This window comes from Channa argus, chromosome 9, assembly GCF_033026475.1.
Source record: "Channa argus isolate prfri chromosome 9, Channa argus male v1.0, whole genome shotgun sequence".
In the NCBI taxonomy this organism is placed as follows: domain Eukaryota; kingdom Metazoa; phylum Chordata; class Actinopteri; order Anabantiformes; family Channidae; genus Channa; species Channa argus.
Window position 1 is genome coordinate 4934102 of NC_090205.1, and position 26657 is coordinate 4960758.

General features: G+C 43.6%; 1 protein-coding gene across 6 annotated transcripts in view; it reads left to right on the top strand.

The window, feature by feature from the left end:
• The window catches only part of LOC137132436 (diacylglycerol kinase beta-like), an 89556-nt gene that overhangs the window by 37359 nt on the left and 25540 nt on the right, over positions 1 to 26657 (top strand). For all 6 annotated transcript variants that reach the window (XM_067514862.1, XM_067514864.1, XM_067514865.1 and 3 more), the window contains 5 exons: positions 1122 to 1207; positions 1381 to 1470; positions 5007 to 5167; positions 15737 to 15801; positions 25917 to 26007. In XM_067514862.1, coding sequence (XP_067370963.1) covers positions 1122 to 1207; positions 1381 to 1470; positions 5007 to 5167; positions 15737 to 15801; positions 25917 to 26007 — 493 coding nt within the window. The remainder of the gene's footprint in view (positions 1 to 1121; positions 1208 to 1380; positions 1471 to 5006; positions 5168 to 15736; positions 15802 to 25916; positions 26008 to 26657) is intronic.

Genomic DNA, 26657 nt, shown 5'->3' on the forward strand with positions numbered 1-26657 from the left:
CACATGTTTCTCCTAAGCTGTCATACATAAATCATAGCCACAAACAGGCAGGATTAGGTGGCTTAATTAAATATTTATGCTGACACAGAAGGGCTTTGGTTGGATGCGAAACACAGCTCCATGCTGTGAAAATGTGGCCATGCGATTGCATGTTGATGCGGATTTTTTTTCTGCCTCGTGCCATGTTCGTAGAAACTCCGTGCTCATGGTCCAACAGGTGGAAGTTCACGAAACACTTGAACTTGGTCTAGATGGACGAAGGAACTTTATTAAATTAGTTCCGAACAACAATAATTAGAACCCTTCAAATGTGACCTCTTAGCAAATTTTGAGGCGATTGTGTAGAAGACTGGTGTCCTCCACCTACACGTCTCCAACATGAAAGAAATGCATTATTTAGCCCAGAGCAAAGAGTAGACAATGTTTTTGCTGACTAATATCTTGACATACACCTTCTAGTGCATCGCTATACTGGCGACTGCGACCTACAAGGTGGGTTTATATTGGCCTAAATCATATTTGAGTGTTTTGACTCTATTCATGCATGGATGCATCATCGAAAGATTTCCCATTGCACACGAAGAGGATGGAATTTGAATATCAAAGTGCTTTTATGTTTATGTTGAATATGCCTTCACATCAGCATCGCTCAACCATAATGCTGCATAATCTTCATTAGCTATATTCTATTCATCATAAAACACAGACGACGCTTTAGAGCTTCTTTACGGTGCAGGACCAGGTGGTCTGTGTGAAAGGGGTCGGCGTCCTGTGTGCAGCTGTCTCATGTCGGGGGGGGAGAGATGAAAGCTTCTGTCGACACCTTTGTCCCAACACGCATTAAAGGTCCCTTTGAAGGGCTCGCACTCGGTGACGTTGGGTTTTAGGAAACCAGGGGCAGTGATTGCAGCTGGAGAGGGCGCGTATTGATTAAGTCTTTCTCTGTGTCTCTCACACTTTCAGTTAACTTGATTAAATCACTCCGAGCTCAGATAATCACTGTCTGAACCCTCATGAAATCCACCTATGTCACCGATAAGTTGGATTTTTATTACATTCTGAAGAGAAGGCCATTGTGACACATCTGTTTCTCCATATTTTGGACCTTTTTATCCTCCCAGGCTCAACTTTTTCCATGACGTCCCTGATTTCCGGGTGCTTGCCTGTGGGGGTGATGGCACAGTGGGCTGGATCCTCGACTGTATAGGTACAACACTTTCCAACGGCTCATGGCAGGATTGCGATGCCCCGTACATCAGTTAATAAAATAATAAGTGTGGTATATTACAACTTTCTCTTAATTCATGCTTTGCGCCACAAAAAGTTGTTTCAAGGACTGTTCAACCGAGCAGACATGAGCTCGACCTGTTTGTCTTGCAGATAAGGCCAACTTTGCCAGGCACCCTCCAGTGGCCATCCTCCCTTTGGGCACAGGGAACGACCTGGCCCGCTGCCTACGCTGGGGAGGAGGTGAGTCACTCACTCAATCATGTGTGTGTGTTTTGTATAATCCCTCACAGCACATCCGTTCCTGCGTAGACATTTATGAAAGTTAGACCTGAAACACACGAGTTCTTCAGTCGTTTAGAGGCAGTGAAAACAAGGCGTGAACACGACACTGGCATATGGTTACTATTGTAGTTACTATTTACACATTCAGCAGCTACAGAGCCCCATGATCATTCATTTGGTCTCACCTAATGAGTGTAAGTCTTGGTCTCTCTGTAGCTGCTGAAAGCTGCTCCATGTGCACCAACACATCCATAACTGTGTCTATCTGCTGCTGAGCAGGCAGTTGTACGGTTTGAAAACAACTGCTCGCTGCAGCCACACTGATGAGAGCGGGGAGAGTAAACCTGGCCTGTAAAGTTGGGGCCAAGACATCTGAAAGTCACTATGAATGCAAATTAATAATTCAGAGTTCAGGAGCAAACCACGGCCACAGCCTCCTGTCATTAGTCTACATTTACCCCCTTTCCCTATTCACCTGTCCACTCTCGTTTCTTCACAAACCCGCCTACTCTGCCTCTCTCTTCGTCTGTCTACGGGGTCCAACGTATCCTGAAAGCAGCAGCGGCGACGAAGCCTCACTCACTGAGCTACAATCCTCAGAAGACTCCAATTCATGTCAATGAATAAATGAAACATAGGCCTTCGATCTTTAGATACTTGTCGCTGAAAGCTCTGTTAAGCTAAGGATGCTGCAGATTGCACTGATCTAAGCGGATTTATCTGTATCAATGTTTGCAGCTTTAAGTAAAACAAGAAGTGAAACCGAGCCAGACCAGCAGACAGCAGTGTTGTTTAAGACCCCACAATGCACTTTCCTGTCAGTCAGTTAAGGCAGCCAGATAGTCCAGGTCTATACAGTATAGCAAAATGTTGGAAATGAAAATGTAAATACATTTTGAAGCATTGAAAGTTTCCAAAGAAACCAGATGTGTCAGCCTGAAGATGTGGGATTGCACTTCTCCAGCAGGCATAACTAGTGTAAAGCCGCCTAAAGATGACTACAACAGGAAACAAATCCATTACTTAGAGTATTTCGGGGGAAAGTAAAAGATGTCATATTAAAGGTTTAAACACTGTTAGCTTTAAGTTTGACGCTTACAGAATGACTGTAGTTTCGGGAAGTGTGACCGAAACCCGACAGGAAGCTGTGTGTGTGTGTGTGCGTGCATGATTTTGGGAAATGAAAGATGGGAAGAGGACAGTGGGAGCTCTTCCATGTCCAATTAAAAACAGTTAATATTCAGAGCACTTCTGCAGTAAATCCTTTGCCAGCCATTGATTTGCTACAGTACTTCGAGCCAGTAATTAGAATGGCTGGTTATGATTGTTGCTTGGAGGACCAGCAGAGCACTTAACCAGGCTTATGAATGATATTTTGTCAATAAACTCACACGCCTGGGGGACCTTCGGGGGTTTTGTTGAATAGATTATCTTTCTCAGAAATAAATGCCGAAGCCATTTAACCATGATGAATACTTACCTCAGAAGAGGGCGTGAGTGAGACTGATCCTTGGGTGAAGGTTGGGCGTCTGGTTTCAGCACCAGTCCCTTTGGTCCAGGCTGATGCGGCACCACAACCGTTGGACGGATTAACATATTTCCACACATTCCACAGACGATCCTCAGATTCTACTCATTTTGGTGAAATCCATCACTTTCCCCAATGTTTCCATATCCAACTTTATTTCCAGCATCACAATGTGGTTCCCACTGATATTTGAGTGAAATGAGCAACGATTCAATGATTTCCTGTACATTTGGTGCAGACAAATCTCCCCTCACTTTTCACCCAGTGCCATCAACATGTCCAGCACTCACCCAGGACCTGCAAAGCTGGCCTGCCTGCCAGCCTCCGGCCACAACTTGACCGGATTCGTCTTACTGAGAATTCACTTTTAAAAATGAAAAGCAGCACGTAAGCACTGCTAAAAACCGAAGCCACTCTCAAAGAGCAGCTCGGGAAATTTACCGGATAGAAATAGGATTCTAGTAGACTGCAGGAGGCTTACATAAGAAGAACACATTTGGTTTTTATTTGATGAGTCATTGATTTCATTCCCACTGGGAGCTCTGATTAATTATTAAGGGTACAACTTTAAACAGCTGTCTGCAGGGATTGTGCTTCACTAGGAAAAAATATATTAAAAATAAACGCGGCAGGTTTTGGGAAGGCATTAATCAGTTTGCATTGATTGATTGATGCCTTTGGGAAAAGCGACTAAATCATTCCAAATGTAATTTATGGACGTTTATATTGACTCGTTCCCAAATCACGAAGTCGCCACAGTGGGATTTAAAGTTCTGTCATCTGGCCTCTGATCAGATCAAAGAAAAAAAATCTTTGAGCCGAAACGATGATGCTGGGCTGTCAGGAAGCTTCTGTCGCTTTTTGTCGCGGTGTGTCCCGCGCTAGTTTTTTGACCGATTCGACACACAGAATTGGTGTCGGTGGACACTTGCTCGTTGCTGAGTGGGACCACTCTTATTGGCTGGTCAGCTTAAAAAACGGCGCACAAAAGTGTTGTTGGAACTTGTTTTCAGACTTCGTTTACAAGTAGCTACAAAGTATCTCTGGGGAGTCTGAGTGGTGTGAGAATGCTAAGCTAACGCTGCTTAATTTACAGTTTGCTCAATTTTCCCAGGTCTGCAGCGCGACATGCTGACACAGCAGGTGGACTTCATAGGAAACATCTGTGCTAGTTCTTTGACACAAGCTCGTGCCGAGACCTTAATCCCCATGATTCCATCAGGTCCAGATCTGTAACGTGTCCGCAACGTTGTTTTGTTTGTTAACAGCTTCATGGTCCATGTCCATGTAATTTTTAATCAAATCTTTTATTCAAAGAAGAAAAATAGATCTTTTTTTTTTTTTTTCATTTCATGCGTCGACTTCTTAAACTAGTCTACAGTACAAACGGTACCATATCATGACCTGGCATAAGTAGTACACAGCATCATGGAACAGTAGATGGTTACAGTAGATGTGATTAGCCATTCAAAAGGAGACGTTAACGTCGCCTGTACGTCGACACTAGTGAAGCAGTTGGACGTTAATAACATTGCAACTATATGTGATTTTTTTTTTTTCAACTTATTCCAAAATCAAGCTTTTTAATCTCCCACAGCATCTACTCTTCTAGAGCAATGTGGCTGCAGAAATTGTGTCTTATTCAACCTCGAGCATTAGTGACGTCCACCTCTGGGGTCCATTCAAGTTCACCCCAGGGACACACGGTTCAGGGTCAGGCTCTTTTCTTTGTGCAGCTGGCTTTGTGTTTGAAAGTGCATCATAAAGTCATATTCAAACAGCTGGAAGTAGGCTTTTGCCTGAAATATAATTGCCTGCCGTAGCCTTGATAGGAACGATTCAGAACAAAGCAGAAGCACAAAAAAAAAAAAAATTTAAAAAATGGGACAGTGTAAATTCCTTTCTACGCTTGGGAGTTGGCTCATATTTTAACCCACCGTCCCGTCCTCTGACTGTCTTTCGGCAGGTTACGAGGGCGGCAGCTTGCTGAAAGTCCTTCGGGACATCGAGCACAGCGCCGAGGTGGTGCTGGACCGCTGGAACATAGACATTGTCCCTGATGACAAGGAGGAGAAGGGAGACCCTGTCCCCTACAGCATCGTCAACAATTACTTCTCCATTGGCGTGGTAAGTATTTAAAAGTTAAATCCCATATTAATAAAATATAAGCTTAAAAAACACGAATCTATTGAAAGTTTACTTTATATAGTTTTCATATTACTTCTACATCAGTGGTTGAATATTTTATTATACCTTTGTTAACTGTAACAAACAGCTTTTGACATTGACCAGTTTAAACTTTTTACACAAACCGAACAGTGGAAGCATCTGACATTTTAGTTAAGCTTTTGGAGAAAAGTTAGAAACACAAAGTCTGTGTCATAAAGCCTAATAACCTGGGACATATTTAATATCCTAGGAAGCGTAAATACTTTAGCATTGTAGGTTTGGGTTATTAGGAATTGAAAAGCCGTAGTTGATGTTAGCTGTATGAGAAATCCTGCCCCCAGATCATCCTATTGAGACATACGTGTTAAAATAACAGCACGATGACAAAGATTATCTTGGTCTGTGTGGACATAAGCAATTAGTACATTCATCAGTGAATTCCTGCTCCCTCATGGGCAACTTTCTTCGTTTAATTGGAGGAAACAAACACGCTGCCGGGTTCCAGTTGCTTAGCAACCTTCTTATCTTGTCCTGATGGAGATACTGGCGCTAAGGCTCGGGGACAGAGGTGACAAACAAGGCCTCCGTGAAGTTATCACGGTGCTGATTTGGCTTCAGTGATGGCAACTTGTTTAAATTGTTACTCCCGTGCAAGTCAGTCACATGTGTTGCTTTATGGTAAAAGAGTGGACGTGGAGGGATCCCCCACCGCCGTGCTGTGCTGCAGTTGAACCATCAACCTTTGCATCACATTTCATATTTATTTACACAAATTGCCTCATCGCAATTGTGCTATAAATAGCTTGCCTTCCACTTTTTCCCCGTAGCACAGGATAAAAACACCATGGCAGTATATATCGGAGTGTAGTAGCTGAGTCATCACCATAAAAGCTACGGGAGGTGCCATCTGCTGTTTTTCTCTTAAACATTCGGGCACGACTGGGCTGCAAAACACAGTCATACTCGTTTGATATGTCGCACGTATGACTAAAGCCGAAGATAACACATGCACACAGGTAGTTTGAAGGCGTGTTTGGGCAAGATAATGACGAGACACGGTGGCGTTACACAACCACACACCAGTGCGTACTGAATGTGTCACTGGAGACGAACATCATGTCAGCATCAAATTCAAAGTTTGACAACGCCCAGACAGTAATCTGGAAATGAACTACATGCAGGTCCTTTATTTTTTCACCAATGAATATTTTGTTTATCTATTGAACAATTTGGTAATGTTGGCTTCTCAACGTCCATGCTGCAACTTTTCTGAACCGTAATTTGAGTCTACTACTATAACTAGGACGGTGGACTATGTCCTTTAGTGTGCGTCAGTGCAATAAGTGCGTTCAATCCATCACTGTGGTTGCTTGTACTTTATTGGAGAAGTACGTTACATTGACTTAACTAACATTCAAAGGGAAATATTGTATCCTTTTCTTTTTCCCCCCACTGCATTTGGCAGCTGTAGTAACATTTTTCACATGTAAATTCTTGTCTTCAGCTAATAAATGGTGATGTGTTGTCATGACGTGTTGACACATAAAGTGGTTAAAACCGGCTCCACACTTACCAGCTACTGTTTTTACAGTTTGCTATAAACATATTTTCCACATATTTTCTCCCCATCTGAGCACATTTGTTATCATCAGCATCATATTCAATACTGTTCTTAATGGAGTACGTGTACTTTAGTACTTCTAGTAAATTATAAAGTGAAATTATCAATTATATTATTGCAATTATAATTACTATACATTTAGTTATTAAACTTAATTTCCATTGGTATTTCTACTATTAATGGAATGTTCCTTGGGGGAAATACTTTTATTTCTGCCAAATGTTATTGTGACATTAATTGTTACATTACATTAACTGAAAGGCAGTTTTCATGTGTTGCACAACCAGCTTCAACCTTCAACACAAATATTAATCTGTGTAATGCTGCAGTTTCTCTGGGGTTCTGACAACACTCCAATGTGGCCATGAAAGCAACGGATCTCTGTGCCTCCAGGAGCCATAGTGACAGATGGCTGAGTATCTCGGTGCACACGACACCTGAGCAAACCAATCTCTGACTCACACCAATGATGTAGCCATTAGTAACCCCTCAAATCTGGTTTACTAACCATACAGGGTTTGCGTTTCCTGCCATCCCATCGCAGACCTTGCTACTCAGGGTTTGGTTGCTGTGGAAACGGGAGGCTGGCAAGGCCGAATCTGAAAGCTTCCACAGTCATCTGTCCTTTATCTCGCTGACTTAATTGTGGGTGACATAGTGTGGAGCAAATGCTGGGCTCAGCCAAGGCACTCAGAGCTGTAAATCAGGAGCTATATGATGGGAGTTCGGTTTCAATCTATTCCAACGCTGTAGATGACATTCGATTTTCTTGAAGCATAGGGGCAAAAATAAGTGTTTAGGATTGAAAATGATAGTTTTGAGCATTTATTCATTGGGGGGATTACAAAAAAAACTTAAGTTTTTTTTTTTCATCCTTATAGAATATGAGGATTTTAGTAGGTTTGCTATTGGCAGGAGCGTCAGGGCACAGAGCAGTGGGCTTGATGTGACGGCTGGCAATTCAGGCCGAAACTATTGAAGTATGTGTGAAGCCTGTGCCTTCTGGTTCAGCGTCACATGGCTCTGTAGCATTTTGTAGCTGCACCAGCAACAGACTCCATGTGAGGAGCTGAATCTGTGGAAAGTATTAAGACTGTGGACAGTAGGTCCAAAAGCATTCGTCCTCCCTTAAATGTGCTTTCAGCTGATTTTTCATTCTCAAATCAGGGCAGCAGATGTATCATCTGCGTACACGAGCAGGTTGGTACCGGTATTGCTAAAGTGCCTTCACTTGACCTCCAGCCTGGAAAGAATCTGGTGAGAGGAATTTGAGAGAAGGATATCACACCATGTCAGCAGCCATTAAAGATGGCACCTCATGTTGCATAGAGGAAGCTGATCCTTCTGTGTCTCTGTGCAAGAGTTTCTGTGGGTGGGTGCACAGGTGTAAATGTATATGCATGGGCCTGTGTGTGTGTGTGTGTGTGTGTTCCAAATGCCTACTGCAATCCCTGACCATGCTTTTAGCCAGAAGAGTGTAGACTTATCTGTTCCTTTTCTGATGGACATATAAGTCACTGGGAGGGGGTTGCAACAGGACGACAAACTTCCCTGGAGTTTCCCTGAATCCTTGTGCAAAGACAGACTTGTTTTACTAGGCTGGCAAAGCTGATGAACCACATTTGTCTTTGGAAAACCAAACACACCATTTTACCTTATTAGAATGCAGCAGTGTCCCCGTAATTAAGTTCACTAGCACCTCACTTAGCAAGGATTTCATCACAACACATTTCTGTTTGCATGATATATGGATTAACTGAAACTTGTTAAAGTATTAAGATGTTCCATTTCTGAGATTTATCCAGAAAGATGATATGAGACCATCTACTCTATGTGGGAGTGACAGCACTGAACTAAGTTAATGTATTGTTGCATTCGATGTACCATTGTGGCCGGATGTAAAACCGACTCTTCTTTTTAAAGGTGCCACCAGAAAAATGTGTTGTTGGGTTTGTTTGTTTTTTTGAGCCACTGATGACAAGAAGTACAAAGTTGAGTACGGCACCAAGTGTTAAGGAAGCGGGAAGTTAAATTATATTATCCAGGACTAACAATTTGACAGAAGTACAGCGCTTGAATGAATCCACAGCTAAACTGTAGTTAAACTCTTCCCAAAGCTACCGAGTCAGAAATACACTAGAAACAGCCTGAAGAAGCTTCTTACTGGTACGATCTCATGTGAAATGGGAGGCTGATTTCTCCGGACATCGTCCGGAGTTCATGTGTGAAACAGGCATGAGACAATCGATGAATTCAGGGCAGGGATGTTTCTTCAACCAGGAAATTCTTTAACCCTTTCAATCAAGAGAAAAGATTGAGCTGTGACTCTGTGGAATGAAAGGATCAAATTAAAGCAGCGATCAAATCAAGCAGTCACTCACCTTGTCCCTGAGGCATCAGCCATGTCCTGGTTCTTTCACCGTTACCTATGTGAGCTGACTACCATTATTACAAAGCAAAGAGAAAAACACGAATACACTGTTCATTGTGAATTCATTCATGGCTCCTGCTGATCTGACCTCTCACGTGAGTATTTTTTTACACGTATGTTCTTTGACTTCATTCAGGCAAGAGAGGACATTTTTAGAAATGTGCAGCATTTGGCAGAGAGAGTTCGAGCAGCGGTCAGTTGATCATTGGATTTGCCAATGGACTTTTCATCATTTTACACCATTAGAGAGTGAATTTAATTTATTGGCATGACACCTATTCGGGACTTGTTTTAACTCCCGATGTCCTAATGGTCTTGCTAAAATATTTCATTGCTCCTGCTGCTTCACTGTTGGTTGGATTCTTACTGTGATTGTAATAAGTAAATACGTCTTTTGGAATTGTATAGAAAACTATCTCACTTTGTCAAATTGCCGTCCGATTATCATAAAGGGTCTGATGGGGGTCATAAGGCACTGCTTAGGGGAGCTGAACCCTGATGTTCGTGGTGGTCGATAAGTGCCCGGGGAGTGTTTTGGCAGGAAACTTCACTCAACTCTGAGTTTTTCTAATTGTTTAAACTAAAAACACTTGTAAAGGTGTTACAGTTACTGCATGATATTGCTACCAGCATGTGACCCTTTATGGGAATGTAAGTGTACTGAGACAAAGATCCTGTTAAATTTAACATGCTGTCCTGATCTGCAAGAGTGTCAGTGTTTATTCAGAAAACAAGCACAAGGGTGTGTGTGTGTGTGTGTGTGTGTGTGCGTGTGTGTGACAGAGAGAGCGAGATGAAGTAGCGCTGGCACCGACTGAAGGTCAGGGGAAGTATCAGTGACAGGAAGTCAGCTTCTGTCAGGTTCGGGCCAGGTTACCACGGTAATGAATGACCGTGCTGAGTGACACCTGGCTGGTCTTAAAGACATGAGGAACCGCACTGAAAAACACACACATGGTCATACACAAACGTATTAACACACAGTGTACTGTCTCTATAACATCAAATACGATATGCAAGACACAATACGGATGTTGTTGCACTTTGAACAACAATTGACAGTAATTAAACAGCCCAGCAACCGTCAGCTACGACCAAAGTGAAAGAAATGTAGGAACCATCGCAGAAAAACCCTGTGTTTCCATCAACTCTAACAAATATGTGCATCCGTCTTTGCTGGATCTTCTTCTCTGCTATTGCCGGCGCATCATTGAATGTCACCAGTCCCTTGGCAGAATTCCAGCCGTGGCTTTTTGAAACATAGCCTGAACATTCTCGTTCTATTCTATTTTATACATCCAAGTGGGAATTTGTGCCAAATGTATCGAAGACGATCGGTTACAGTAACGTTGGCCTTTCACCACCAAACTCTAATCGGTTCATCCTACTTTTTAAAGGGATGTTTGCACCTAATTTTCAAGACATTCTTGCCATATCACGTTCACAAGAATGGGGCTGACACAGAAATATTTCTCCTGGATCACGTGTTTATCCATCATGTAGTAGCAAGACAACTCTTACCACGTGCACTGTGGCTCAGTTGATGTATTGTCCAATCTCATATATTTGGCAAATATCTGGCATGTATAGCGACTCTCTCCACTATGGCCGTGGGTGTGTATTTAAGACGTCCATTAATGGAAACATATCCCTTGAGTCTAAAAAGTGGTTTAAGACAAGCTGAGTCCCATCTGTTCGTACCCCAGCAGCAAGGATGGAAATGTACAAAAAAATGAAGTAAAAGTACAAGAAACAAAACAAAACAATGGAAATAGAAGGTTACTTCATGAGGACCAGATCACATTTCATAATCGATTAATGCAGAACGACCAAGTAATTCCAACGACTTGTATCCCTTCTCTAGCACAGTAATTTCATAAAGCATCATCCCAATCACTGCATTATTTCCTGTTCAGGGCAGAAATTCTAACCCTGTAATTAAATGTGCTTTACAAAAACTGCTTTGGGTTCTTTGGCAAAGGTTATAGGAGTGATCGCGTTCAGCTTTCTCCAGGCTAACCTGAGCATCCCAGTGTGATAGGAGGAGACTCGACGATGACTATTCTCCTTGTCATTACACTAACCAACCCCTCATCACAGGCCAGCGAAACACAATAGTGGTGAACAGCCTCTGCCGAGTGCTGTGGGTTCAATTGTCGTATCCTTTCCCCTTGTTCCTTTTCAAATCATCCATCCTCCTCTTGCCTCCACACTCCATGTGCAAAACTTCAAACGACACGATCAGAACAACTTTCATCACACGGGCCACTATAGGGAGGAGGACTAGTGGGGAAATTGTTACTGCCACGTTTTTCCTACAAGTGGGCCTGACCGGGGAATTGCCTGCCGCAGGGACCTGAGAGTGGACTGTGTGACATGAAACAGCCCGTCATGTTTTGGAAAGAGGGCACTTTGTGTCACTGCGTGGCCCTGATCCACATCCTTGCTGGATACTCGGCCCACAATGTACCAAACTCGGTAAACTGTTTGGCTTCCAGACAGCAGAGACTCCTCAGGCGGACTGTAAACAACTCTTCCTCCCTGGATCGTCCCATATTTCCCACTTGCATGGCTGTGATGAGTAACCTTGCCACGAGAATCAGAAAAGCATGTTTTTTTTTTTTAACTCTGTGGGCAAAGTTAGTCTCACGTCTGTCGAGTTTGTTGCAAACAAAAAACAAACAAAAAAAAAAAAGCAGACTGCCTGTGATGTCTCTGTGCTCCCCGGGTGCCCGTTTTAAATTCTCCGCCAGTTAAAGGAGCAGATGCGTTTCTATTTTAGGGTCTGATATTTGCTGACGCTGTGAGATCCCAGCATATTGCTGTAGTGTCTGTGTGTGGAGGTGCATTGCAGGAGGCCAGTGGCACCAGCTGAAGGGTTGTGAAGGTGACAACCGAGGATGAGTAGCATTTCTCCTGTCCGCCCGTCTTGTTTCCTTGTTGCAGAGCACTGATACACCTGCACAGGCAGTCAGGGTGCCAGCCTGAGAATACATCTCCTTTATTAGCCCAAATCCCAGAAGACAGTTTAACAGACTAACTATCTGACTAGGATGCACCAGATATACGATGAAGACGAGGAGACACGAGTAACAGACACTTCCAGCAGCACTCGTTGGCTCTTAAACAGCAGCCTGCACATTTGCCTGCTTTATCCTACTTCTTAACATCCAGCCAAGTAGGTAATTTCAGCCTGTGTGACATTAAAAGATGCCACAAAAATCACCCTGACACTAAGCAAATGACGACACGAGTAGTGAATAACCCCAGAAAATAAAGCATTTCTGCGGCCACAGGAACCAAAGTCAAATAAAAGTGCAGCTCTTCACTTATTATTTCATGAAATTATAAAGCCTTCGATATCTCTGAAATTACAGATGCAGTCAGCAATCTGCCCTTCACTTATCAAAGTGCGCTCAGTAAGAAGAAAAATGACAAAATTACACCCTTAGTGCATGAGCCACTGATATTTGGTGCCAGCTTTCAAATAAAAATAGTATCATGAAAACTGCACATCTCGTTTTCCAGCTAATTCTATTTCACTGAGGCCAAGTCTGTTTATTCCCATCAACTGCATGTATTTGTTATTGCTGCATATGGTTTGCAACACTATGCTCCATTGTTGTGCAAATAAATGACTTAAATTTCAAATTTTGAATGGGTTTGTACATGTTGATAGTAAAATTGTAAAAGAAATAAATGTGGCGACTGTGGCGCAGGAAGGTAGAGCGGTTGTCCACCAATCTCACAGTTGTTGGTTCAATCCCCGGCTCCTCCGGTCATATGTCGAAGTGTCCTTGAGCAAGACACTGAACCCCAACTTAGCTGCTCCCGGTGAGTGTTGGCCAGCTGCATAGCAGCTCCCCCATCGGTGTATGAATGTGTGTGTGATTGTGAGTGTGAATGGGTGAATAAGAAGCAGTGTAAAGAGCTTTGAGTGCCAATAGGTAGAAAAGCGCTATATAAGTGCAGACCATGTTAGCGGAGTTATAAAAAAATATGTTTAAGGCTTTAGGAAGAAGCTATTGAAAATCTAAATCTAAATCTAAATTATGTATGAGCTAACTGAAAATGACAGAAAACTAAGAACATTCCAGCGTAGCTGAGAGGCACAGGTGAATATTAAATATAATATTAAGTGAATATTTGCTGATTGCAACGCGTGGATCTATGATGCACAGTACGGCAACTCAAAGTTGTAATGGAGTGAAGAGGAGGCAGACAGACATGTGCATGTAGCCCCAGGCTCCCAGTTTAGTGGATGCTAGAGAGCAGGATTGTGGCTCTGTGTGTCTAGTGAACAGGTATGTGATGACTGTGGCTAAAACGTGCCTGTAAATTAGTTTCTTTTTATGTTTCTGCTCATATTGTCTGGTAACCGGGGGGAGCAGCTTGGGCCATGTGCCATGTCTCGTCTCTATAAAGCTCTTTAAGCTGAACCAGATGACGCTATTAAACAATGGCATTATAAAAGGAGGAGCCAGTTTGACATCATTACTGACTGCGCCATCGTCGTGACACTTGCCGTCCGCCGTGTTCTGGCGCTTCGTGCAGTATCCATCCCATGTGGGAATTAACTTTTACATTGTCTATACACTGCAGCTTCTCCTGACGTGCAGTCGATTTCATCTCCAAACTAACTTAAATGTACAGTGGCTGTTTATCTGTGAAAGACGGATCGTGTCCTCGGGGCTGAGTGGAGCAGGAAGCAGCTCTGGTCAAGCTCAAGCTGGGGTCAAATGAAGGCTGCTCTACTTAAGCGTTCGCATTCACTTTAAGCTCAAGTGTCCAGAGCATCGCCGTATGTTGTGTGAATGCATAATATTGTGCTGCAGGTGCTGCAGGTTATAATAAAATGAAAGCATTTCATTTAGACACAACAAGGTGCGCAGCTAAATTCTTGCTTTATTACAGCTTTAAAGGTTCGCACCTGTGTAATTATTTCTGCCAAGCATTTCCCTGAAAAATGACAAATGATGGCAGGAGGAAAAACTAATGAAATGCCTGCATGGCTTTGAGATGCAGAGCATCGATAGTGCTGTTGTGACAGCATGGTCCTCTGCTGGTGTTTGTGTATGTGTATGGGTGAGGTCATGCTGAGGCTCCCGTCGTGACTGATCGGGGTAACATTCACCTCGGCCCCAGAGGTCAGGGGTTAAACACATTGGGAGGGGAGAGAAGGGTCCGGTCAACTTTTGACCTTTCTTTTCAGACTTTTTTTTTTTTTTTTTCCTTTCCAATTGAATATACTACCATTCATACTGTGGCAACATAATCCCCATATAACCATCATTGGCGCTTGTTAAATCTGAAAAATGTGTCTGAAATCAGGGAGACCTAAAACCACAAATTGTAATGATGCTGTTGTCAGTTCAAGTAGATATTGTGCAGCCAGAATAGATATCTAGGCGGAAAGCCGATGTTGCATTACATTACATTCACCTCATAATGTACAGGGTTAAAGTTGGAGCTTTTTTCTGCCCTTCTTTAAGCTTTACAACCAACCAGCTGTCAGCCAGCTTTATACTGGATTACCACAGTCCCCCACCGTTCAGTGTTTCATACCTGTTCTTATGTGGCAGCAAAATCAAATCCACCATACCTGTGAATTCAGATTAAGCAGGCATAGTGCACCAAACTGCAGAGAAAAGGAGACCACTTCAATTTGTAATCATTTAGAACTTTTTTTTTCCTTTTGAAGGACTTTAATTAGCTTTGTGTGCCTGTGCACCCACTGTCAGTCTCAGATTGCGCACAATCGTGCTCCGGAGGAACATTTCAGCAGTGCTACAAATAAAGATTTATTTTATTGGTGATTATTCTGCCCCGTATTTTCTTGATTGAACACTGGAAACGGAGCCCGAGGAGACATATTCTCGCAAATAGTCACTTAATAGACGCTTTTAGCCAAAAGAGCAACTCGTGTTGCAGTGTTTTGCCCAGTGACACGTCGACGTGGCCAAGACGAATTAAGCCACTAACCCAGTTGATGAACAACTGCTCTACAAACTGCACCACAGCCTCCAAATCGAATTACTTCTTTTGTTTAACAAACAATCCAAGATCCATTTGTAACTTTCATTTGCTTTACTGGACTTTGTTGTAATGTTTAGTGTCATTAGTGACGTATACTGTATTATGCAAAGCTGTAAATCTCAACCAGGGCCCCGTTGGACACGAGTCAATAATCACGTCACACAGTCCCTTGTAGCTTCGTGCATATGAACAGTGCAAACTGGCTCTAAGAAAAACACCATCAATTTCCTTTAACTCGTTAGTTACACATGTATTAGTGTCTTGTTTTTGTGATGGTTCAGCTTGTTGTAGAAGTGAGGAATGAACTTTACTGATGTGTAACATCTTTTTTGTTGCCACAACACTGGCTCACCGATTGGCCGAGTGAAACTTTTGATAATGTGTGGAGGTTACTAATGCTCTGCTGATAATGTGCTCTCTCGTTGGTGGTTTCCTACAGGATGCCTCCATTGCCCATCGGTTTCATCTGATGCGAGAAAAGCACCCTGAGAAGTTCAACAGCAGGTCAGTGAATGGGAGATTTTGAAAACAGCAATGAGGAGCGACACACTGGCGCTGAGCCGTCGATGAGGTGGACAGTGGCATTTGACACTTTTGTTTGACACGGTTAACCTTCCCTGTTCATTCTTCTCGACAGCGTAAGATAAACAACCTCATAACCAGCTAGTGACCCTGTATGAATCTGGAAACGCAAATCAATACCAGGACAAAACCTGCTGGCTTCATAGGATCAATATATTGGCGGTGCCTTGTTTCCACCAGCTGGCAGTGACACATGGAATCAATTCAACAGTAGGAAGTAGGAGTGTGATGCCCATGTTGTAAAGACTGAACAAACCCAAAAACAAAAACACTAGTGAATGACAGCTTCCCCAGACCCATGGGCAGACATGGATACATAGTCCCAGGAACATTCCCCACGTGCTTCCGGGTACAGTTGCTCTGCCCCTCACCTCCACTCGACACATAGCAAAGAGCCGGGGACTATTTGATGTGTTATAACTATAACTTTTTTTTTTTTTTTTTTTTGCTCCTCACAAGTCTTGAAGCTTTAAAACCCCAATCACGAGACATGTCCAATAAAATGAAGGTCTGAACTGCTTCTGACCCTTTGTGTGAGGAGTGGAAAAGTCGTACCCACCGACTCCGTCATTGGCAACATTGTTCACACATTTTCTAGCGCATTTTACTGACCTCTGGAGGATTCTCGAGGTCATGCACTTGGAGGCAGACTGAGGCATAGCCATCGAAGGTTTTTTCCTCATGAACTTCCATTTTTACGCAGAGCCGAAGACATTAAAGTCCAGTAAAGTTGACGCTGACATTGCAGCAGGAAAAATGATGATGTAGTAACCCTCCAACGTGCGGTGGTTTAGGGAGCTCTTAATCTTCACGTGCAATGTCACCCTGATGTGCACGTGAATGCATAGTTAAAAGCAAGTATTTCCCAGGCCTGAAGGCTGTGACGCAACAAGCTGGCTACGAAGATCTAGGTGCGAAGGTGTCGGCTTTGTGTGGGCCGACATTTAGCACTTTGCAAGGTCGCACCTAACGCATCGCAAAGATGACAGCTGAAAAGAATGTAGCCTGTTGGTTCTGCACTTGGCGATAGAGGAAGAGCAAACTTTATCAATACCGTGATCTCCTCTCACGCACCGCTTCACTAAGCTGCACAGCCAAACAGAGTGGTTTCGTCAATTAACGCTTGTTCAACATGTCAAAGCCTAACGCTGGCCGGTGGCCGACGGTCGGCTTGGTGTGTCGCAGCTTTTAGGAGGCCAGGTCTGTGTTGATAATGAGAATTAAGAAATGTCAAAACGCTTATTTAAACTAAGCCCTCACTAACACATATTCACAAATAATTTATCTGCTTGTTGGTTCAGGTAAAGCTCTCAACTACTAACGTTTGTGGAAACGGGCGCCGTTATATTGCAGGAGAGCGGAATGAAGGCAGATGGTGGCAGTTACGACATAGATGGAGGTTCACACCCCCCTAACAGCAGAGAAGGTATCTTCAGATGGCAGGCCACAAGGACAAGCACAGATCTAATTAATTGTTACATAAGGCTGGAAGCTGCCTCGGTCTGGCAGACGAGTGAGCGAGGTCAGCAGAGAGAAGCAACAATCAGATGAAAAGACACATCTGCACTGCCCGTATCAGCACTACTTCAGGAAGTTTCACTTAACATATCAGTAAGATACGAGCGTCATCTGTGTGCTAAATGCAGGAATTTAGTTATGTTTGAAATCTGTACTGTGATCTGAGATCACCCTGATAGTGTTGGTAGGGGATATTTTCTTAGAATCGAGGAGGAGACTAGAACTCAGTTAAGTGGGCTTTTTAAATGAGTGGAAAAACATTAAATGGTGCGAAAAGGCAAAATGAAAAATGTAAGAACCATTTTTTGACACCGGTTATTTCTCCCGGAGTGTTTCATGCTTTTATAACGTCATGTCCTGACTAGTGCAGCTCTTTCAGCACGTGGGAGTCGATCCCTGGCTCGCCCACAGCTAGTTCACGGGTTTCACACAGAGTGAGACCACATTTCTTCTGTTCTCGTCTCTCTTCACTAGTTACCAGTTAAATATAGACTTGATTTCCTTTAATTTATCTCTAAATTAGTGTAGCATCTTCTCATCCCTTTTCCATTATTGCTCCCAGACTGTAGAACAGTTTATCCCTCAGGGTCATAGTCACCTTTACACCATTTCTTTTAGTTATAATTTTATATAAATAATCGTTCTGTCTTGACCTCGGTTTGCCATTGACCTCTTCAAAAATGCCACTAATGTACACGCTGGGAACAATGGCACACAGGCCTGCACGAGTGTGATTGGCTTATTGCGTTTCCGCTGTCAGCTGAGTCTCTCCAGATATGACAACATTAAGGAAGTAGTGCATGGTTCAGTTGTCCAATCAGCAGCCAGAGAAAAGGGCGAATGAGTTGTGAATGGGTCAAAACAGCGAATCATTTATCAGCATTGTTGTCCCGCTGAACTAATTTGCTTTGTGTGTGTGTGTTGAAGGAAATGTTAACTTGACTATTAAGGTTATTTCCAGAGTTTCAGTTCACTCTATTAATACTTCAGTCTCTACAAGAGGTTTTGTTGTTAGAAGGAAATGGTGAAATAGTTGTCATTGAATTTAGTAAAATAAAGTAATTTTGGAAATACAGCACAATATTTTTAGATTCTCATGCACATTTACATGTGTAAGTTGAGAAATGTAAATGTGCATTTTTCTTAATAACCAAGCAAGTAGTCGTGATATTGTTTCATGTCACAATATCCCAATATGACTCTTGAGTGTCCCGTCTGTGACTGGACAGTTTAGGGATTTACTAAGAGGCAAGTTAAGAGTTGCTGTCTTCAGCCTTGTCGTGAGATTTATTGCCAGCAGGAAAAAAAGCATACGAGCGGCTTTTTCCTTAAGAAAATAAACATTAACCACCCTCAGCCCCCCCAGCAGCAACACCATCCACAAATATGACAAGTTGTAGGGAAAACACTGGCTTTGAAGTCTCCTGGCTTTCATTTCCAGCTGCTTTTTTCTTTTTCTTTTTTCCTTCTTTGCTGTGGCCACACTTTGCTCTGACGACTCATTCAGATGCGCAGCAGAGAACAAGCAGCAGCGCTATGCTCTCATCCTCTGCAAATAGATACTGTAGCCCTGAGGCAACTGACTGTTGAGTTTGTGGTGCTGCTGTGCTGTAACATGAGGCTGAGGTGTGTGTGTGTGTGTGTGTGTGTGAGCAAACTGTTGGCGTATTTGTGAATGTGATGTTCTCCATTATGCAAAGCATTGGCTTAGTATTGCTGGCTCATCTGTGTTGTAGCATTTGTTTCAAAGCTCTTATTGTGCGATATGAACACACACACACACACACACACTAATATTTGGTTTACACCGACTGTCCCACGTCTGCGTCACAGGCAGAATGATGGGGTAATAAAACACTAAGGATTCAGTAGCATTGTTCTCCCTCTGATCTATTCCACTCGGCACACATGAAACCCAGAGCTTAAACACTGTGGCCCGTACAGCTCTTTGTGGCTCTTCACTCTTGCTTTTCGATGCTTTTTGATGCTTAAAACAATTTCTTTTCTCCCACTGATCGCTCCGCACACTGTGTGAGCAAACTCATGGCTCGGATCCAACTGTAAGCTCCAAGCGAGCGTGTTCACAAAACACAAACTGTATTGACACTCGCCCCTACACAGCCAACAGTCTAATGTGCACTATTTACAGTAAGCCAACACTGGAGGTTATTGTTCTTTTGTGAATATTCTTCTTCGGCACTTCCACACACCGACAGGCAGCTGATGGACAGCTGCAACTGTTTTATTGTAGTCTGACGGATGCGTTGGCAGCATAAATGTCCGCTCGTTTTTATAGCAGTTTGAACTGAAAGGAGTCAGTGTGGAGACGGAGCAGCTTTTGTCGAGTGATCAGATGACGACTGACCTCTGGCCCGGGCAGAGAGGCCCATAGCCACATGTAGCACTTAGCTCAGTGCTGTATTGTCCTTCATGCCACTCACTATCCCACATGTCTCTCTCACACTCCACCACACACCATCCCCCGCTTGTCTGCTTTCCCACTGTCACCCTCCCATGCAGGGCCTGCTGGGACAGAGGGGATGTGTGACTCCTCGCGCCTCGGCCGGCGGAGCTCGACGAGCTTCTAGTGGTTGCGGCAGGCAGACCTCCAGGAGCCCAAAACCTAGGTGCTAATGACTTGTCACACCGGGGACAATGTGGTCTTTCTGTGTGTCTGTCATCCAAGTGGGGGAGCTTGAGCGAAGGAGAGTTTTAGATTTAAAAGCCATGTTCACACAGTGTCGCTCTGTGTGAAAAAGCACAGCCCTCCTCATTCGACTGAATGGGGGAGTTTGTTTACACAGTGGGGACCAGCAGCACAGGCAGTGTCATAAGGAGCCAAATTTGCATCTGGTTTAACTTTTGTGTATCAGGTATCATCACATACCTGCAAGCGTGAAGTCCTGGCGGATTACTTTGTGTCATAGATGCTGCATTGTATTTGTAGTTTGCCTCTAGACGACATGACCCCAGAGAGAACGGTTTCCTGGGTTCCACAGTCCAGTCTGTGAACACAATTCAAGTCACATCGACTTCATCATAGTTCGTACATTTTAAAGCCCCTGCTGTCTTTTAGAGGAAGAAGACAAACAACAACCTTTGTTGTCATTGAGCACATATACATATTGCACATATGTGTTGCAATGAAATTCTTTCTCTGCATTTGACTCATCCCCCCCCCCCCCCCAGGGGGAGCAGTGGGCAGCCACGGCAGGGGGCTCCCTTTGGAGCTGGCGGGAAGTGTGTCCTTCCAGTAAGATGCTGCAGTTTAGCTGTTCCAGCTTTTTTGTGAATCGCTTTTACCCCGTGTCTGTAACCAAAGGATAATGTGGGCAGCGTGTGGAGTCTCGCGTGAATCTTGAAGTTGTGGCCTGCGTTTACTCGCACTCCAGAAGTGTAATCGCTCGCTCGTCGGGTCAGACATTCAGACAGCGTAGACAGCTAGATTGACAGAAATGGGAGTGTATCGGTCGCACGACTCCCAGCTGACAGCCTCTTTAGTGTAGAGACAAAAGCTGCTTTCACACATCCACTGCCACCCTGAACTTTTCTAGATTTTTCCAAGAGGAGCTGCATGTGGGAACCCAAATGTTCAAGACCCAGACTTTATCATGTAGGCCCGTTAGTCCAAAGTCTGGGTGGTGTGATTGAAGCCGTGAGTGGACGAAGCAAACAGTTCGCTTTAAATCCTCCTGACAATTTGGAATAGAACAAACAGGCTTGTTGACAGTGTTCAGCCACAGTTTTTTTTTCCATGTATAATATACAAAACACTGTTTTCATCAGCATAGTTTTTCTACCATGTTGGGTCTCCTGCACCCTCAGGCACCACCCAGGCCCTGGAACATGTGTAAAACCTGATTCTGCAAACACTGAGCTCACATGTGACAGGGGCTAGATTTTGGCGTCAATAGGACAATAAAACCCCTCCACCACTTTAACATTTTCAGAGTGTAATTTTTCCTATTTTCACAAAAACACACGTGTATATACAAAAACAACGGTTCGTGATTCATGCTATGATGCACACACACACACACACACACACACACATAAACATGACCTTATTTTCCCACTACTGATGCTCCTATAAATCAACAGCAAAGTAACACTAGTAATACTGTTGTTTGTTAATCTAGTCACCATTAGCTCCGTTGATAAGCTGCTCTGTCAGGACTAAAGGAGAGGTCACTGAATCTGGTCACCTGATTGGATTAGCAGGGATCAGATGTCAGCACATTCTCGACCTCTGTACATAAACACTGCAGCCGGCATTGTTTTCTCTCTAGGCCTCCTGCCGATCGGGTCTGAGGATTTTCTTTAGTCTTTGTCTGGTCAGCCACAGGGAAGGATCACTACCCAGTTCTTTTACTGATTTATTTCGTTTTTTATCGGATGCTCTTGCTGCTCCTAGAAAACTTTCTGCCCGGATGTGTATTTAAAACCTGTTAACCTGACTGAGTTGATCGGTTTGCATCTGATGTTGCACAAAGCCTCGCGCGTTGACATTTAATTGAATTCAGAGAACAAGATAATTAACTCATTGTCGAATCCCCTCAAAAAAAATGAATGTCCTCTCTATGAAAGTGCAAGAACGTGGGCCTGAACAGGGTTGTTGGGGTCATAAGATCCCCGCTTATTTTGTGGATTAAATAAGATGCTTATCTGTAACGAGTTGTAGCAAAGAAAAGGTCCAAGAGTTGCCCACATCTACAGCTTTGGAGCTTTGTAGACCCCTGAGCTTTGAAGCACGTGAACAGTGTTTTTCAAAAACAAAACTGTTCCACCTCCCACTTCACCCTAGTGCCACTCTACTGCCTCATGAAGTGTAATTCCATCTGGGCTTTGAGTTCTCTTTTAAATGTTACAGTTAGAAACATTTCCTTCACGGTATTTAACATTGAATAGAGGAAGAAGTACAAAGTACCTTTTCTTGTCGGAGTTAGTTGTTTTTGAACAAAGCCCCAGAGTCACAACCTTAAGAGCTGAACTAGACACTAGAAATCGGACCAAAAAGGGGAAAAAAAAATAGTCCCCTTTTTAAAAGTATTTAAGATCCCCCTCGGTTCTAGGATTGCATTAGCTTCTTTGCAGAAACCTGGGAATAATGGCGAAAGGGCTTATGGAAGTAGTTTGTCTCCCTGTTGCACTCCTGTGTTCATAAGTGAGGGGGGAAAAAAACATGAGTTAATTGCATTTTTTACAGGCCGTCTCATGTGGAAGCGGCTTAATGAGGTTAGGCAGCTCGCCTCGTTGAGAATCACAACCGCTCCTAATTGTGATCTCAAATACGCTCATAATCCCCTGATTTGACAGCCGCAGAGGTTTCTGGGGAGGTATTAAGGTGAAGGATAGAGAACAGGGGACACGGAGACAATTAGCAGGTAGGAAAAACACGAGCACGGACGGCAGCTTAAGGCAGTGCACTTAGACTCAAAGCAAAGTAAACAGTTTTCTTTAATAGTTCGTAACGGTTAGTACCGGCTTGTGGTGTTTCTGTATCGAGCTTGAGTGAAAAGGACAACAGAGACATCTTTAACTTTTGAAACAGTGAGACATTATCTGTAGGTCACGTTCTGTTTAAATGTCCGATGTCCTCGTCTTTAGCTCTGCGCCGTGGTTGCCCCTGTCAGCAAACATTACACGGAGCTGTTGTGTCAATAGCTGTGTTGTCAGTATCAGCAGCGTATCCACATGCCAATTGAACCTACAGTCATATCGTGCAATATGTGTCTTTTCTAAAGCGATGCAGGGTGAGAGATCGGTTATGCTGGTAGTCAGGCTTATTCAGGGTTTTTTTTTTTTTTTTTAATGAGCAGCATCTTAACAAAAAGTTGAAAGGAATCGACTTTTTGATCTTAAACTTAGATGGTACACGATGGCACCGGAGCGGCCGCTGTGGACGCTACCTTCATGAAAGGAAGCCGCGTAGGACAGACATCAGCTGTCTATAAACACCTAAATAACTGTCAGAGGGTTGACCGGGGGAAGGGGGTCAGAGAGCAGGGAAAACAGGCCTCAGAGACAAGGGTTATGACCCTTCTCGACGGACATCGGTTTCAGCAGAGAGACGGCAGACGGGTCCACACGCACCCCGGTTTATGTCCTGCTACTAGTGTTTTTTGGGAAGACACTAAAGCCATAGTCTGCTCCCGTGTCTGTCCACGAGACATCTAAAGTCTGTAAAGATGTCCCCTAAACTGCGTGTGCGTGTAGAGTGCACACAGTTTACAGAGCTTTAACCAGGTGTTTCAACCTAGTTGATGTCTCCATCATCGACATTACTATGTGAGTCAAAATTGACTTATTTGTGTTTTATTTTCTGTGGCATTTTCTGTGACTCAACCGTTCGAAGTGATTTGACACGTTGTCTAGACCTTTGTAGGGTATGTAAATTTGTAAACAAATAGCTGAGGGCAGTTTTACGATATTTGATCTGCAAATGCTAATTAGCTAATCCATGCTAACATCGGGTGATAAACATTACCTGACTGCGTTTGCGTGTATCTTAGTAACCTGGTTACTGGAAAACCACGTATGCATTGGGGGGCGTCTGTTGCTCAGGTGGTAAGGGAATCGTCCATGTACCACAGGGTCAGTGGTTTGATCCCCGGTCCCAGCAACATGTGGAACTGAACAGTGAACCCCAAGCTGCTCCGGGTGGGTCAGGTGAGCTACTTGCACGGCAGCCACCGCCACCGTAAGTGCGTGTGTGTGTGTGTGTGTGTGTGTGTGTGAATGGGAATCAACATTGTAAAGCGCTTTGGATAAAAGCACTTTATAAGTGGCCATTTACCATTTACCATGTACATGAAGATGAGTCATCTGAATTCTCCTCTACATTCGACTTTTTAGAAACCCAGTTGGACTTTGGGTGGACTTTTAAAAATGAGCTGTAAAGATTTCTGCTTTCATTTTGCGGCTGACCTCGTTGATTTAGTTATGCTCATGCTCGTTTGGAGAAAGCTGGTTCGAAACCTTTTTTTTTTTTTTGGTGTTGTCTGGGAGAATTCTACTTGGGTAAATCAGCTTTCCAAATCCCCCCCCCATTCCAGTAGCCAGCTTTCATTTACATACGAATTACCGACTGTAACCTGATTGCAGACCCTTGTATCAGATAAGTAAATCCATTCGTGATTTATTCCATTAAATCAGAAGAAATGGAAGAAACTTCAGGAAGTGCAGACATGGATTAGGTGTGTGTTCAGAATCATGGTATAGATGTTTGATAATGGACCAACAAAATGAAAACATCATAGATTATAAACATATGAATAACAAGGTCAGGGAGGATGTGTAACAGCTTCTAGGTGACGCCAGCCGACAGAACCCAAACTACATGACCTCTGCACCAGACCTGGAGAGAACTGACCATACAAACACAAGGGTCAGAACCCAAACAAATAATGAACACACAAATGCGATAACATTGCTCGAGATGCAGGAACGTTTATTTATCAGGAAACAGACAAAGGCCACAGGTGTTTTTGAGAAAAGCTCCACTGAGAAAAACACGGAAAATCTATTTGACCTTCATCTGGGACTTTATATAGAACACTTGATGTGACGAGTGGTGGGAGGATGAGCATCTCTTTGAAGAATCCACTTGTCTTTGACAGGGTCCAGCGCTATGTCTTTGCTTGGAGAAAGGTTAGCATCAAAAAGCTGCAGAGCAACGGAGACAAACCAACAGTGCATGACTGCAACCTGCGAATGACTCTTGACCCTTTTTGTATCACAATTTTCACAGTTTTCACAGTTACCTCCATGTGTCTTAAGTCAGTGAACCGGTCCGTTTCTCCCCCGTTCCTACATACACTATTATTAGTCTCCCATCACTTTGCAGTTGATGTTTACAGATCGGTGAAGCAGATATTTCACCTTGACTGTAAACTGTGTCATTCAGCCCAGAACTGCAACAAATGACACCAGGATATAAACAAAAGCGCGTCCGTCGGGTCACCTCTGACAAAACCATCTGCAGGGCACAAATGAACCATTGCTCTGTCAGGGCCTGTGGCTTTCTTTGAATGTTGTGAATCATAACAATATTTACCCTAAACTCACACAGTCTCCACCAGCAATGTTTCACCTGGTGTCCCCTCCACAGGCAGTGTTGTCATTTCAACTCTTGGCATAAGGGCAATGAGCTGAAAACGTGTATTGCTCAGACACCAGCCTGTTACAGAGATGGTGGGGGGGGGGGGGGGGGGGGGGGTTAACGTTCTGTGGCTCAGTATCAAGCCACCAGGGCTGCCAGTGTACCCACTTTAAGGCTTTAGTGGTGGGGTGTTGACCTCTGTGGCTACATGGCCGCTAGCTGTCACGAGCTGTCAGTGTTATAACGAGATGACTCGAGGCACCGGACAGCTTCAATATGTGTCCACCGCACCCGAAACGAATCCTGCCCGGGGCCCAAACCGCACTACTCACGAGCTACTGTAAGTTAGGACGGTGGATATTTTGTAATGTGTCCGTGAAAAACATGTCTGTCCTCTGTTTCCCCTCTCGCTCCACAGAATGAAGAACAAGCTCTGGTACTTTGAGTTTGGCACCACTGAGACCATCTCAGCCACCTGCAAGAAACTAAACGAATGCATAGAAGTGGAGGTGAGTCACAGTCTTACCCAAACTGTTCTCATCGTTGAAACAGAACCGATGAGTGGCGACAGGAAGTGACAGGAGGGAGGGAATATCTGTGAACGCTCAAGCTACACACCGTATATGTAATAACAAGAAAAGGTGCACAGGACACATTTGTGTCTGTCTTCTCAGTGACGGACGTAACTGCTGTTTTTCTTTCTGGTTGTTTCATTTTAAGGAAGCGTTGCAGAAATTTACAACAAAGTAGTTTTGCCATATTAATGAGGTGGTGCTATAAATAGCACATCATCAGATTAATGCTCCATAAAGTCACTGATTGCCTCATTCTGTCATACAACGCTGCATAATGTGTCACCTGGGTGCTTGAAGCACAGCTAGACTCCAAGCAAATGCATCACAAAAGCACCTTTTCATAAAACAAATGCAAACGTGGCGTGTGCCAGGCCACAGGGTTGAGACCCTAAACTCCCCGCATCTTCAGTTAATTCAAAGACATCCCGTAATTCCAACTTTGGGAAATGATGCACGTCTATTATAAGACACACATAATGAACATAGTAGGTGAATTTTGGGAGAACTATGTGAAAACTCATCGAGTTTACTGCATAGAGGGACAAATATTAAACTATTATAGAGCTCGACTACTTTCTCTACTT